Source organism: Antennarius striatus, chromosome 14 (assembly GCF_040054535.1).
Source record: "Antennarius striatus isolate MH-2024 chromosome 14, ASM4005453v1, whole genome shotgun sequence".
Lineage (NCBI taxonomy): Eukaryota > Metazoa > Chordata > Actinopteri > Lophiiformes > Antennariidae > Antennarius > Antennarius striatus.
Genome location: NC_090789.1, coordinates 14145389 through 14161534, shown reverse-complemented (window position 1 = coordinate 14161534; position 16146 = coordinate 14145389). Strand labels below are relative to the sequence as shown.

The window sequence follows — 16146 nt, the reverse complement described above, 5'->3', positions numbered from 1 at the left end:
CAGTGAGGCATGAGTCATTATATTATAGATTGGGAGAAAAAGTCTACAAAATATGACAAAAAAGGAAAAAAATTCATGAATACAGTAGAAGCAACCTGATCCATGTCTTGTCATGGTGCTGAGTGGAAAAATTGATCATGTGTGGATCAGGACCACAGCTGTCAGTATAAACAGAAGAAGAGACATACATTGGAAATACTGTTATATTCTATATTAGCCTTAAAAAAAGCCCCATTTCAAGCTCTAATAAAAATACAAATTCAGGATAAATGTCTCAGGAAGTGAATTTGTTAATGGATGTTTTTGTTTTTAAATCATTGGGTCTTTTGAAGTAATCTAGACATCTTTGTTTTATTTAGTAACCTTTATTAACATTTTAAAACCACTCCCTCTTACATAAAATTTTAAATCACTTCTTCAACTCAGGTAAAATATGTAAGAAAAATAACACAAATTCAACAAGAAAAAGAGTAACCAGACACACACAACCCTTTTCATGGCATTGTACATTGCAATGTGATTATTTCACAAAACTGTGCAGCATTTCCCACAAAACAGTCATCGATACATACAACTTCTATAAAATAAACCCTTAAAAGAATCGCAGCATAGACTTGGTACACATTGGCTTCATTTTTTATCGGTCACTTGCTTATCGCTCACTACAGATTATTTATGTCACTGTAAACATAGTAATGAAGGCATCAACTACAGCTGTTTTTTTTACTGTCAGGAGATTTGCATGAGCCATAAATCACACAACCACAGCCATATTCAGACTTTGAATACTCAAATTGATGACAAATGGAAGCATGACATACAGACGTGGAACAGAATGGACCCCACATACATGAATACGAGTTGTTGGAGGTACTTGTCTGTGTTTCCATGCAGAATTTCATAACAGCCTCAAAAATAAATGTATTAATGCTTTCCAACGCACTCGCAGTCAGCAAGCTGATTGCAAACCAACATGACTTTGCAAAGCAATAAACAGTTTAATGCGGCTTCTGTTGCATCCTCACCGTCACAAAGTTCATAATATTTATACAGATTAACATGGAGACACTGAAATAAATTACATTATAAGGCAGTAGCGGTGTTGCTTCTAAAGTCGTGTTGTAAAGAGCGTTTGTAAAGACAGCAGGTTACAGCAGCTGGATTTCCCACTGTTGGCTTGGTCTCTCCTCATCCTCTGGCAAAATTATCAGATGGTCCTTATCGTACGTTTTCCCGCCTGAAAGAGGTGGGAAAGATCAAGAAAGATAATGCTTTTGTATCACATGGAAATAAGGTAACAGTAGAATTTTAGTACATTTTATTTGACAGCAGAGTTCTTTAGCATTACAAGTAATAAATAAAAAGCATCAGTTTTAGTTGATGCATCAGTATTAAAAATACAATATTACTAAGAAATGATGACAAAAAATTTAACTTGTAATCAATCATTTTTTCAAGTAGTTAAGTAGTGCAATATGCAATATATGTGAGTGGAATTTATCTTGATGTGGTCTTCAGAAGTCAAAGAAGAAGAAATTATTAAAATGTGCAAAACATTCATGGTGAAAATATATATCATAGCAGTTAAAAGCATACATGTATGGGTACATTTAGGATGACAAGCCAGTGATCAGGAGGCAGATATGAACTATTCCGGAATCTGGTTGTTCTTGTCCTATTACTTTTACGCCTCTTGTGGGTAAAAGATTAAAAAGGGTAGAAGATTAAATAGCTCTTTACGGGTTGGGAGGGGTCCTTTAAACAATAAGGCCTTTCAAACCCATACTTAATCACTCCACACCTCCCAGAAAAATGCTAGAAAATCTGCTTGACAGCAGCTAGAGTTAATCTGGAGATGATTAAAATGAAACAACGAAAGATTTATGTCAATCTAACCTAGATAACATCGTTCAGTCATTATTATTGGAAACCGTGCAAAACTCATCATGCTCACTTTAAGGCCAACTAATACTCAATCAAATAAATGTTTATTATTGTGTTCTTCACTGACCTTTGACATCTAGGACCATGCCACAGAAAGTCAAGCTGGTGATGAGACCTTTCATCTGGGCAGTCCACGTCTGGATAGGCTGCCGTGTCTCCGTCCACAACACCACCTTGGCTCCCGGCTCTACGTTTCCCATCACCTGAAGGCTCATGTTTTGCGATAACTACAGCACACACACATGCAACACACGGTTAAACCCTCTTGATGCAAACACAATCCTTTGACGTGAACGACATGACCTGGAATCACCTTGTTCTTGATGAAGCCGTCTTGATAGAACCAGATGTCGCTCATGGGCTCCACCTCTGGTGTCACCACCACTCGTCCTGATTTCATCTCCTCCACACCACCCTGGACGGACATGACGTGACCGCTCTCTTTGTTCTTGATGCGGAAAAAGCATCGCTTCTGTAGAGAGTTAAAATTTAAAAAGTGTGTGATTTGACAAAGAGGAGTGAGTTCTTTTCTATCAAGGTTGCAAGAAAATGAAATAAAGAATGGACCAAAGAGGACAAAAATTAATGATTGGTTGTTTATATCCTTTTTAAGACTTATTTAGTTATTGTACCACTTTTGTCAAAGTCAAAGTCAGCTTTATTGTCAAGTGTACCATATAAGCACGACATACAGCACAGATGAAATTGCAGTCCTCTCTGATCCACGGTAAACAGGCAGTACAACACAGACAGTACAGCACAAAGTATGAGACGAAGGTTGGAGATATTCATAAAGTCTGGATAGTTCTCCATTTTACCAAGTCTCTTATGTTCCCTGCTCACAAACCTCTGAAGATGGAGGATAGCTGAATATACAAATCATTCCAATTTAATAACCTCATTGAGGATTGTTTATGTCTAATCCATCCACCATTTTTAATCAATGTGATTGGTTGACATGTAGTATGTCGTTATATAGTTTAATCAGTGACATAGCCATAATTTTTTTTCTTCCATTTTTAAAGGAAAATATATAACATACCTGTCGGACTGGGTACATTGAGCCTATGGTGTGAAGGGAGCTGAACTTCACCCAGTTGGTGATTTCTATCGGCTCCAGTAGGAACTGGCGCCCCCTGTAGTTGCTGTGTTCACATATCACCCAACTGCAAAGGAATAATTACAGAAAATTGTCACCCAATCATTGCATGGCCAGCGGCATCATGCATTCTGGCATTATTTCATTTGGTATTCAATTGTAATAGAAAATAAACTTCATCTTTCAGTTGATATTGCTTTGTTATCTAACAAAGATAAGATGTGGATGAGAAGAACCAGAGAACTTTATGACATGCGGACAGACACCTACCTGCCGCTGTTGACTCTGACCGACAGGACGTGGTTGTTGAAGCCTTCCTCGACCAAGTTGAAGATCTCTCCCTCTGTGGTGATCTCTCTGCCCTCCAGACACTCAAGGCCAAACAAGGAGATGGAAGGAACCGAAAAGGTCTAGATGAGGACAGAGTGAGGTTTAGGGGAAGATGTGGGAAAGGATGCAGCATTGACTTTTAATATGAAGACTTTCTAACCATTGGCACTGCCTTCAATGAACGGAGAATGAAGCCAGGTGGACATCCCATGCTGCTCAAGTTTGGGTAATCTCCTTCAGATAAGACATACGTGTTCCCAGAGAACTCTATATTTTCGTAGATCACCCAGCTGAAAGACAAATTAGTCACTATCAGTAAAAACAATTTTTTAAATCTATAATCACACCACTTCATCGCCATTCATATATTCTTTTTTTTTAACTTCTCCTTAACCCCCCCCCCTAATTCCCCAGTTCTTTTCCCCATAGACACTTGTTACATTTTGGTAAGGGCTCCTCACCTCCCGCCTGACACTTTGCAGGACTTGGTTGGTTTCTTGTCTGACACTTCTTCCTTGTTGCTTTCAATGACCTGACACACACCCTTGAAATCTGGCTCAGAGTAGAGCGTTACCTGAAAAACAGGTGAGCGAAAGAAAAGAGGAATCAGATGAGCATGAAACCTTATATTCCTTTAATTCTCCAAATTCTGTTTTAATTGTATTTTAATGTAGCCTCAAATAAAGAAGGAACAAACACAATGTTAGTCTGCCTCTCTACAGGGATACTTGTGATGTTATGGAAAATAGTTGAAAACAGTAACAATATTCTCTAATTCCCATTTAATTTAGTTTCACTTATAACATTTAAACAGTTAACGTGAAAAACAGATGGCAGAAAGTTTTTTGACACCCATCATTTTCATGGCAGGTTCAAATGCAAAACGGCTATTTTTCCTTGCATGGATCAATGTGCTGATGTAGCATATGAAACGAGTTCTGCTGAAGAGACATTTGAAATCTCTGGCAAGAAAACATCTCTGAATCTGAAGTAGTGCGCCCCTGCATAGCGAATAGCCTTTCTGATTGAGTTCAACTGCTGATACATTATGTGTTTATAAAAAGAAAATTGTTAAAAATTAAAGATATGACAGAACATTATGAACCCAAGCACCGATAGATAAGATAGTCACCTGATTTATGACACTTGAGCTGCCAGTTTGAGCCTAAAAATGAAAACAAAAATACAATAATATATCACGGATCATCACATTTGGCTGAAGACTTGTGCCCTCCAAATCCCATCAGTCCTCACCCGTAGGATGGGCTGCACTGAGCAGATGCGATTGTCTTGAGAACCCCAGTCAGCACAATTATTATAGAATCCTTTCTCTAAGATGTATTGGTTTCCAGAGAAGTCCACATGGGAGTAGGCAATCCACCTGGAGGCAAATTGAAAGTAAACTTGACTGTCGAGCCTTCAGCACACCGTCATCATCAAACGTAGTATTTGTCAACTTACGCCCCGCTGAGTACATGGATGGAACACGTGTTAATTTTGTACTCAAACAGCTCAACATCAGGAATGGCCTCCGTCACCTCAAAGCTGTTCTGCTCTGCATTCTCCCCCTCCTCCTCTTGCTCAAACATCACCATTATTGGGTCTGTCAGGTCCTTCACAGCACAAAAGAAAAGGTGTCATTCATGGTTTCCAAAGAGAAAAAGATAGAACTTATCTTTTTTTTTTTGTATTTGGATAGAGATAACTATCTGACAAATGAGAAACATGTCTTGGCTTTGGAATACAAATTGGGTAAAAATGAAGAAAATTGATTACTACCACATACAACATTTACTTTGTTCGTTGAAGAGAAGATTTATTCCCACTGAGCGACATCTATTCATAGCAATGAAAATGTATCTATGAAGCAAGATTAAAATATCTGTTTCATTATTTGAACTCTAATTTTTTCAGTTGCATTTAATGCATTTTAAACTTGATGCTTGACGCATCACTTCTTAAAAAGGCATTTTAAAACAGAGGAAAATAGATTTTTACACCAGAGAATGAAATGAGCGTATTGCTGCAAAAACTTTCAACTGTGTGATTGTTGCTAAAACCACATCTGAGCTGTTTCAACCTAATCTCAGCTCCATCGGTCCAACAGCGTATAAACAATGCTCTTATGAAGGGTTTCCTATTGAACAACTGCAGTCAAATATTCCTTACAACTTACAGCTCGTATCACCCTGACAGATCGCAGCTCTGAGTCACAGCCTCCCCACACCCTCCAGTCATGGTACTCTCCTTCCTCCAGCAGGTACTGGCGGCCTCGGTAGCCCTCCTTCTCATAGCCCACCCAACTGCAGCGACACAGAGTGATACAAGGTTGAAATGCGTGAATATCTCATTACAATCCAACCATTCTGCACAGGCATGTACATACTGTATTACCCATTACCTGAATTTTTTCAACAGCAATCCGGGAGCAAATTAGTTAATAAGAAATGTATTTTATTGGTTCATTGAATGCGTAAAAATGCAAAGCAGCACTCACATTCCACTGAGTACTTTGATGGAGCCGGCGTTGTACATGAAGGCTGTCTGCTCCTGGTCCATTCTGGTTATGAAGTCTCTCATGCTGGAGGTTAGGGTCCTTGACTTTCCTGTGAAGTACGGCTTGTGGTATATCACAATCTAGAGATGTATCAGGGGTGTGTTATTAATATCACATTTGTCTGATATTCCACAGTCTCAATATTATAGTTTAGAAACAGAACTGCGTTACCTTGGGTTCACTCATATTTTCCACTCTGGGTTCACCCTTTATTTAAAAAAGAAAAAAATGAAAAATTCTTACAGCAAACAGGCAAAGATGTGTCTTACACAAAATGTGTAATTATGCACACTTTCTACAGTGTCCCTTACTATTTTGAGTGGATGCACGGACCCCACATAGGGCTGTTCTACTCCCCAGGCTTCAGGGTTGGAGTACCCCCCAACCTCAAGCACTCGTGGTACACCCTGGAAGAAGGGATGTGCGTACACGAGCCATCTGAGCATGAGACAAAAATATCAGTGAAAAACATGAAAGGAACAGAAATCCTAGCAAGGTGAACATTAGCCTGTAGAATCTGTTCATGCCAAATGTAACCCATTAACCTGAAGGCAGAACTCACAGTCCAGCATTAATAATGATAGAGTTAGCCTTGATGGGGAAGCCAAAAATTCTGGCGTCCTCTGACGTGTCTCTGAAGGTCACCTTCTTCCCCTCTGCGTTCTGCTCTGGGAAGAGACTGATCTCTGGAACGCTATAGTCCTGGGAGAAGACAGAGCAACTATTAATGTAGTGTGAAGATTAGGAATAAAAAAAACATGTTTCATTAACAATTGACTATCTTTTGCAAAGGATATTTTACACTAGATGAAGAAATAATGTTGTGATGGTCTCACTATTTTTAAAATCCATGTTTCTTTGTGATTCTTGTTGATACACGTCAAACCCGATCAAGTTTATTTGGTCCATCACTGCTGATGTTATTTGACTATACTGTATTTGAAATTCCATGATCTTTCTGTTCACTCTTCCAACACAAGATGGCGCCACTGATTTAAAGAGTACAACATTGCTGAGAAGCTGCTGCACAAAATAACACTTATTATTTTGTACCACATGTTTTGAATAAAATATTCAGAGGTGAAATAAAATTGATTTCTGTTGCACTTTGTAGAAACGGAACATTTCAGAATCACACTAAATGTGCCACGAGGAAACGTGTCTGCAACCAACCAACCAAACGACAACAATGCAAAGTCAATTTGTCTTACCCTGACAGCTCTTCTGAGGGATCCGATGATGAACCTCCTGGGGGGGTTGGCATCTGTCTGTGCATCGCCCGTCTCAGCCTTCACCTCTTTGCCCTCTGTGTGTCCATTCTTCTGCTGCTCCTCTGGAGGGTTGAAGGGGTAGGTGAGCTCGATGTCTCCCTCATCCAGAGCGATTTTCTCCCCTTTGAAGTTAGGTTTCTCATACAGCACCCATCTGTGGAGAAAAAAAAAAAAAGTTAAATAAAGGTCACAAGGTCAAATCATGTCATGTTTGTATTAAAATCCAAAAATGCAGACACTGTTAAGGGAAGTATAAATGAGAATTTCAGCATCACATTGCTGCTCAGTTTTCAGGTAAATCATTGAGTTAGTAAGGAACACAGTCAGAGCTGATAAGATGATATTGCTGTGGAACTGGTACTGACTCTGACTCATTTATGCCATACTGAACAGTTTAAGAACCTATCTGGTGGGTCACTGGTAATCACTAGTGAGGTGTTTTAAATGAAGAACCTGAAAGGAGAAGGGGGGATGCGGCCCCGACTAACTGTCTTCATGAAGAGGTTGAGCAGCCATCTCCTCTTTATGTATTTTGTAGTTACACATAAGCTGTATTTCTTTTTTACATTCAAATCACAGCTGAATATAAACAACACATGTGAAGAAGATAAACATTTAATAAAAACAGAAAAGATAATGTGAAATGTATACAACTGTCTGACAGATGAAATAGAACATTCGGCATGAAGTGAAACAAGAAGGCAAATCATTAAATAAAATAAGCCAGATTTTTCTAAAATGTGCAGCTGATTTGATCCACTTTACTAAAATCAAATCTAGCATTAACTGGTTTGAGCAATGCGTGAGTTGACATAATTAGCTTTTCACAATAATTCAAATGACATGAAGTGTTGCTGCACCCATGAATGTCAGACAGGTTTATACAGTATGCTGGCTGCATCTGGTAAAACATTCCACATGAGAGTCAAGTTTGTCTTTCCTGTGGAATTGTTTTTTAGATTGTGTGAGGGTTTTTTAACCACTGAAATGATTTATGGGTCTTTATTGCAATAGCAGTTGTTTTATAAGGAGTTGATCATGAAAAAAAAAAAACTGCATTCAGTTACTGATGAAGAAAAACAAGTTTTCCTATCTAACCATGAGTAGACAGACCACTGGTTTCAAATTGAATAGAAATCTAAATATTTAGCATTGACATGAGAAAAAGGCGTGTTTCTTTAATGCAACATTGTTCATGACAGATGATAGCTACTTGTACATGCAGATGGTTGTCACTGTTTGGTTTAGCAAAGAACAAACTTCATTATGACTTTGTTTTTAGCTGCTAAAGTGCTTTGAAACAACACGATACTACACGCTACTGTAAATGTAAGCACGTCCAGAGTCTGATGCAAACTATTTCCTTCAATGAGATCTATAGAAAAGGCTAGCGTTAGAAATATCTAATGTCATTTCTTCATTTCCATTTAAAAATGTCTGATTATCATTATATATGTACTACACAGTGTACAAGGAGTGCAGGTTCAGTATCTAAATGCAAATGGAGCCAAGAATTTAGCATCCAAAGATCAAATCCCTTGTGAAAACCCCAAAAATGTGATTGTCAATGGCAGAGGCTAAGCCACTGTGGGATGACAACCTGTGGGCTACAATGACTGCAATTAATAGAGAATGTTGAATTAAATTGGGACTAAATGCTCAATGTTATGAATCGACCGTCTTGTAACTCACCCTCCTCTGATGACTCTGATGGAAATTGTCTCCTGCAGGTTCCATGAGGTACCATCAGACACATCACCGCGCACTTCAAGCCTATCGCCACACATTCCTGGTCGGTCAAAGATATACATCTAGAGAAAATGTGGACAGATGTAAGAATGGATATTGTTATGGATTGACCATTTTGCTCAGGGTCGATGCTTGCCAACATATTGATCACAATGATACTTCGCTAAGACACATTCTCTGAACAGAAGAAAAGCAAATACGAAAAAATATGATGATTCTTTAGACAGTTAATGTTAATATGAGCAGACAATTTCAATGACAGTAAAAGAAAGATATTTACAATTTTAATTGTAATGAAAAAGAACAACCAAAGGCAAATTTCCCACTGAAGAATCAATTACATTGTAAATCAAAATGAAAGAAAGTTGTTTGGCACAATATTCAATGCCATATCCAAGCATAAATCATGAACTTCATGCTAGAATCCTGCAGGCATGCAATACACAAATTCTATGTAGTAGAAAGATGGGTAATCCTGCATTTACTTTTAGCATTTGCAACATAAAAAAAAAGTATTTATTTAAATACAAAGAAGTTTTGAAGTTCCTTGTTTTAGAATTAGAATGCAGTACAAATGCTTGTAGAAAAACTGGCTCATGACTGCTGATGAGTTTCGATCAATCAGGTCGGACGCGTTGGAGCATGGAAGAACAGCCAAAAACTTCACCTAAATGTCAGCTCCACCTCTTGGATCGTATCCTTCACGGACAGTCTTGATGAAGAACTTGCCAGCTGCATGCAGAAGCAGGCCTGACATTTTAAGGTTAATAATGGACGTTGTATGGGATAGGCAAAAGTAACATGCATGTGGTTTCATCAATTACCGCTTGAACTTCAAATGGCAAAGAAAGAATTTGACCTCAGAGTCTGTTACCACCTCCAGAAAAAAGGATCAAACAGAAGGATCTGGGAGCACATAAGTCAACAAAAAAAAAAAAAAGTCTATTGCCAATGTTCCCTCTCTAAAGCAAACAAGGTTTGTGCTCCTTAAATGAAAAGGTAGCAGCATAATATAACAACGCACAATACAACAAACTGCCTTTGGTAAATACCATTGTTGTTCAAATAGACCCCCCCCAAAAAAAAAAAATCAAGGCAAAAATTACAGAATTGCAAATCAATGCATACTTTTATCATCAAAAAACAAAACCAAAAAAAAAAAAAAAAGCAAAAACATAACAACCCTGAAGTACTGAATATTTTTCATTCCACTAATATTCAGTCCTTAACTGCTGCAGAATTTGCATAGAATCTGAGTCTGCAGCTAAAAAGCTATCAAAGCACTTTGGAACAGTGGTGTGTTGGCCTGAATGCTGACCTGGTCATATGTTTACCATGTATGCTAAACACATTCATCATTTCTGTTAACAGTGTTATGTGAAGGTAAAAAGAAAAAACAACACCGTAATGTATGAAGCCCCCCCCCCCCCCAAAAAAGTGCCTCATCATCTACCTGGGCCCTTAAAACAGCATGTCACTGGGATGGGTGTGGTTTTTGCGGGACACAGTAAATGTCACCTACTCAGCCTGTTCTTTTAACTGCAGTGTGTTCATACAAAGAGACATCCTGCCTTACAAGGCCGTAAAGGTTGTCGTGAAAAAATGTCAGTCATGTGGCATCGTGTACAAACAGGAAAGCATAGGTTGCGGCATGTTAAAGACAATAATCAGACATGATTTTGGTTTCACACAGGACACCTGTAGGTTTGGTCTTGGGGTTATATTTTGTTAGCGATATGATGACAGCCAAAAGAATGTAGATAACTGTGTTCACCCTACAGAAAACTAATTTTGTTTGTTAGCAATGAGTTTGAATATTACTAAAGAGCACATCACACGTGTGTGTGGAGACTCACCTTTCCAGGACGAGGGTTGAGCTTCCCATGTTCTTTCTCTTTAGTGAGCTGTAGGGAGAACAAAATAACATTTTAGTGACATCCTAAATCACGTGAAAGTTTTTGACCTTAATTTTTTTGTTGTTGTTTTATCGCTGGGTTTCTGAAGCAAATCGTTAATGTGATCAAAATTCAAGACAAAAACAAAAATAAAACTATCTTGCACAAAAAATATTATGTATTTTATTCATATATATATATATATATATATATATATATATATATATATATAGTATTCACTTATGCCAAACAAATGCAATGCTATGTCTGCAACAATTGCACACTTTAAGGCTACATCCCATCCTGTTACATTTACAATAGCTGACTTCAGTCTAGAAAGAATGGGGAAAAAAGAAGAAGAGCCACGCTAAGTTGTATATGGTTCCACGTGTCAAATGTAATGACATGCAAGACAATGCTGTTCATGTCGTCCTGCTGAACAAGGTCTGAAGACAGCAGACAAAAGCTGTGAGGAAAGAAGACATTACTTTCTGCTTACAAGCATCTACGTATTTCTCAGGTGAGAATGCATTCCTCCACTGACCTCATCCTATACAACAGCATGAACTCATCAGTTTGAGATCCAGTCTGTTTGCTGGTATGGTGATGATGTGATTTTGGAATGCAGGAGGAATTTTCGGATGTTTACTCAAGCAGCTTGCCATGTGAGGTATCGAAGTGTGGGTGTATGGGTGTGTGGACTCAGGTGTCACTGAGCGTCCACTGTTTGGAAACTCTGAGGGAAACAGGTTATCATCTGGATTGAGTTACCAGCAAAAACGGGCTTCTATTTCAGGCCATTCTCATGGGAAATCATCCCTGCCCTAATTTTATTTTGAAAGTATACATGATGCAAATCCATCATTCTAAGGAACACAAAGCAAAAGCAAAAATAATATTCAGACTTAAAGACAGTCTTTTATATCTTTCTGAAAAAAAGATGTGTGGAACTATGAGGTCACCTGACCCCTTATTAGCAGTCACACACTGAATGTCTCATTACTCTTCACATAAGCAGCCACACTCACTGGATGTAAATCTTTTCCAATTTCTAATGATACAAGAATGAAAAAAGTTTCAGCAAAAGGGTCCTGTTAACCAAACTAAGGTAGATTATTAAAAGTGCAGGTTTGCAATGTCTGCTGCTAAAGACGTGGGTGAAGTTATTTATCTTGTGGGACATTGTTGAATTCTTAGAACTATAAGTAATATTATATAATTTTGTATAGTCTATTTATGGGGTAACTCAGCATTCTCCTGCAACATACTAACACAAGTCTGATGCCTCATCACACTCAATATAATGACTGAACTAAGTCTTTAACCAGTTTCTGATCAAATTGACTAACCCATTAGGTTTTGAACAAATTAGATTCTGAACTAACTAGGTTTTGAACTAACTCACTTGATTCTGAACTAATTATTATTTAACATAAAACATTGTATTTATATCCATGTTGTTATTTAATTATCATTTATGTTTATGTTTACACTGTTTACATTTACAATATATGTTTTACACTTATTCTACTTTATTTGCTTTCAACTGCACCTTAGGGACAAATAAAGTTTTTAAAAAAAAATTTGAATAAGAATAGTGACAAAACTTGTACCACTCTTACTTGAGTTATTTGTCTTTATGTCTAAATGCACACGTGGATGGAAACATGTTACATAAATAATGCACTTGTGGGAGAGGCTCTCATACCAGAAAAGACATAAAACTAGCTGTTACATTCTTTTGACACGAAACAAGGAGCAGTATACTCTGCTTTTTTGTCATTGCTTTGGGGCAAAACGCCAAATCATGGATTGATATAAGTTAGGGGTATTGAGAAGATATATCAATTAAATACATATGACACATCTAAACATGTAGGTAATATAAAGCTAATTCTTAATTTCAATAAATAATTCAAAATAAGCTCAAATGTCCACATTACCCATATACTGTATATGCTCACTGTTTAGGTCAGTTAAATTTTCCCCTTCAGTTGTGTGACGTCCCATGAAATGAATGCCTGCATATGGAATGTGTGTAAGGAAGAGGAATGATAGAATGTGTTTCAGCAAATGATTTATTTAAGAAAAAATTAAAACTGCTGTTTTTCAGGTAACAAAGAACACAAAACTGCGTAGAATGGAATGCATTATCATTGAGTCACCTGACATTTTTGACAAGCAGGTCCATGTGTCTGCAAGACTACACAGACAGCTGGGATGGTTGGGGCACCCAGTGGGGACAGAGAAACAAAGTTCTCAAGGAGGATTGATGACTGATGACCTTTTTAATCACTAGTTGAAAAATTGCCTCTCACAGGCAAAATGCATAGAATTTGTCATGCTTCACCATTCTTCTTCTACTGTATATGTCACAAATGATAGTTTTAAGCAAGTTCCTCTTTCGGGGAATTAAATTTTCTAATGAATTTTTTTGTCTTCTGCTTCGTTGAATGATATAAAGTAGGATCAAGGATCAAAATAGTTCCCTGTTCATACCAATGTCAACAACATCAATCTACTTAAAGTCAGTTTATTGTTTCGATTAAGAAAGTAGTTCATGAATGCAGCTTCATATGAAGTCATTGTGAAGTTGATTTCTAAAGTACTTGATCCACTGCAATAACACCCTCATAGGTCTTTGGAGACCCAGTCACAGGAGCTGAGGTCATGTAGCATTGTTTGTGTTGTACAAGGGAGCTGATTAAACATTCTGCTGAATGGTGAAGTCTCAAACTAAGAATTATTCAAATACCTTATGTAAATATTTGTGTTTAAAACAGGATGCTTGGAGCTGAGTTAGCAGTCATGTCTCTGGGATCAGCTGACACACCTTCTATGTTTGCAAGGATAGAAATAACGCAGAAATATGCTGATCAGCTCGACAGTCTTCCGTCATCATTTCACCTAAAAGCAACACTTCCAAGACAATTTGACCCTCAAGATGTGATCCGGATAAGATTTTTATTAAAGATTAAAATTAAGTTTACGATTAAGGACTCCTTAATTACTCCCTCAACAGGGGACAATATTTTTCCACTCATATTTCCCTTGCATCTCCAAAAAATTTCAGGAAAATGAAAATAATAACCGCCTTGGAGGAATCTTTCCCTTCCTTCAGGGATTGTCCTTGCTGTGTTTGCATGTTTTTCTTTACAGATTTTAAATGTTTGTGCTTGCAATCAGTCTTGTTTATAATGTGTCTATTGACATATTAAATGGGGAGAAGAATAGAAATATCTGCCTGTGTGCGTGTGTGTGTGTGCGTGTGTGTGTGTGTGCACGCGCAAAGACACACAGCAGATTAAAGGGAGAGGGAGAGAGCATCACACGTGCCAGTTGTTTTCTTTCTCTTACCAGTTAAAATCATTTTCAGACACGTCCAAATCAATTCCGGCTCAGTTGCATGTGAGAACAAGTGCATTTGTGATGCTCAGTGAGAATAGCATTTACCTTGGGGTTTGGATGCCCATGAGGGACACTTTAATTACTTCTGCTAAGGCTTCCCTTTGCACTGAGTTGCTTGTCTTGCTGTTAGGAGAATTAATCAAAGTTCTGAATATAATTTGACTAATTGTTTTTGAAGTATACCATTACATATTGATGATAATCCTGATCATAATCAGAATCCAGATCATTTATTAATTTACAACAAAGTCAATTACTAGATGTTTTCTTTTAAATTCATGTACGTATCAACAAGCCCTGGTCAAATATTACACAATGATGTCTCCAAACAATCCACACACAACATGATCCAGATCCAACTATATTCCAGATCTGGTGATCAATTTTTTTAAAAAACATATTAGATAATAGTGTTGCAGGACTGTGATGCTGATCATATTCTACCTGAATATGTCCTGATTCAATCAGGTGCCCAACCTGACATACTGTCAAAAATTATCAGGCAAGTTCTCGCAGAAAATTCTTGCACTTACCTTTGAGAGCAATGTTCATGCATAGTTTATCCATTTGTTCCCTAGAATCAAGCCTGCCTGTACATACATTTGGAAATGAAAAATTCTGAAAAATTCCAAATAAGCTGGAACACCTCATACTACATCATGCTAATGAATATCCTCCTGAATTGTGAATAAAAAGTTAAAATAAAGATGAATGAAGAAACATTCTTTTTTAAACACAATTGATTGAAAGATGTAATTTGTGGATTGATAACCCCACATTAAGTTACAATATCAGCCAATCAGTATTGTTACTTCATAAGAATATATTAATACTCACATAAGCATCAGGGAAGGCTCTGTATTTCAATAATAAATTCCTGTCAACTTCTTGGGGCTGTAACTGATGGCCTCCATGGTCAATGTTGAATCGTAAATTCTGCTGGACGGCCACGGGGGTCTCCTCAGTCTGGTTCCTCTGCAAGATGGGAGCACCCACTCTTCCAGTCCCCATGCCCATCCCCACAACCGGGGTATGGCTTATCTTAGACAGATGGGAGTCTGTCATGAAGGGCCTCTGGAGCTCTATGGACCCTGTGGGGCTGAGGAGACGGGTGGGGCTGTTGTTCAGAGGTGGTGAGCCTAGACCGAGTGGAGGTCGACTTACATGAATGCCGTGGTCGTCTGCCCCAGTTATGGAGCCAGGCACGGAGGATGAGGGGTTCAAAAGGAAGGAGAAGCGGTCAAAGCGGGATAGCGTTGGGTCTGCCATGCCCATTTCAGCCTCCTTCAATCCCACACTCATGCGGTCTTTTGAAAGTCCAGTATCGGGTAGAGAGCTGGTACGGAAGAGGGGACGATGGGCTTGTCGGTTTTCCATTGTCTGGTTGGATGCTGTTCTTCCAAAGATGACACTGTTTTCTATCCGAGAACTGGGGGATGATGAAATTCCTACATTTCCATTGGACACTTGAGGGTCTTCATGAGAGTCAAATGGTTTTCTCATCATAAAGTTGTTTGTTAAAGATGTCCTCAGGGGTGAGGTCCAATCTTTTGTTCCAGGTTGTTCCTTTAGAAGAAAGAGAACATTTATGTTACAACAGGCATAGTTAAGGGATTAGTTCACCAATATAAAAATGAAAACACAAAAAAAGTGCACAAAAATGTATTTTGTCCATCAGATTGCACTGATTACATTTACCTGGGTTTTCAGATATTTATCTCCACGATAAAATCATCATTATCTATTTTATTTCACCTGTGCTGTCTGTGTTTTTTGTAACTATAAAAAAACATTTTTATGTTATTTAGCTTGAATTTTATTCAAACTTTCAATTTAATTTACCACAAAAATAGTTAAACTAGTAATTTCAAAACTGCAACATAAAGTGGAAAT

At 37.9% G+C, this 16146-nt stretch overlaps 1 protein-coding gene across 2 annotated transcripts in view; it reads right to left on the bottom strand.

The window, feature by feature from the left end:
• Positions 1-333: 333 nt before the first annotated feature.
• Positions 334-16146, bottom strand: part of LOC137607873 (uncharacterized) — a 47962-nt gene continuing 32149 nt past the window's right edge. For both annotated transcript variants that reach the window (XM_068333903.1, XM_068333904.1), the window contains 19 exons: positions 15091-15819; positions 10807-10854; positions 8894-9012; positions 7142-7355; positions 6493-6632; positions 6242-6368; positions 6102-6137; positions 5871-6010; positions 5550-5676; positions 4835-4986; positions 4628-4754; positions 4506-4538; positions 3835-3947; positions 3534-3663; positions 3314-3453; positions 2987-3110; positions 2258-2416; positions 2012-2171; positions 334-1237 (listed from right to left, as the gene is read on the bottom strand). In XM_068333903.1, coding sequence (XP_068190004.1) covers positions 1149-1237; positions 2012-2171; positions 2258-2416; positions 2987-3110; positions 3314-3453; positions 3534-3663; positions 3835-3947; positions 4506-4538; positions 4628-4754; positions 4835-4986; positions 5550-5676; positions 5871-6010; positions 6102-6137; positions 6242-6368; positions 6493-6632; positions 7142-7355; positions 8894-9012; positions 10807-10854; positions 15091-15819 — 2907 coding nt within the window. In that variant the 3' untranslated portion in view covers positions 334-1148. The remainder of the gene's footprint in view (positions 1238-2011; positions 2172-2257; positions 2417-2986; positions 3111-3313; positions 3454-3533; positions 3664-3834; positions 3948-4505; positions 4539-4627; positions 4755-4834; positions 4987-5549; positions 5677-5870; positions 6011-6101; positions 6138-6241; positions 6369-6492; positions 6633-7141; positions 7356-8893; positions 9013-10806; positions 10855-15090; positions 15820-16146) is intronic.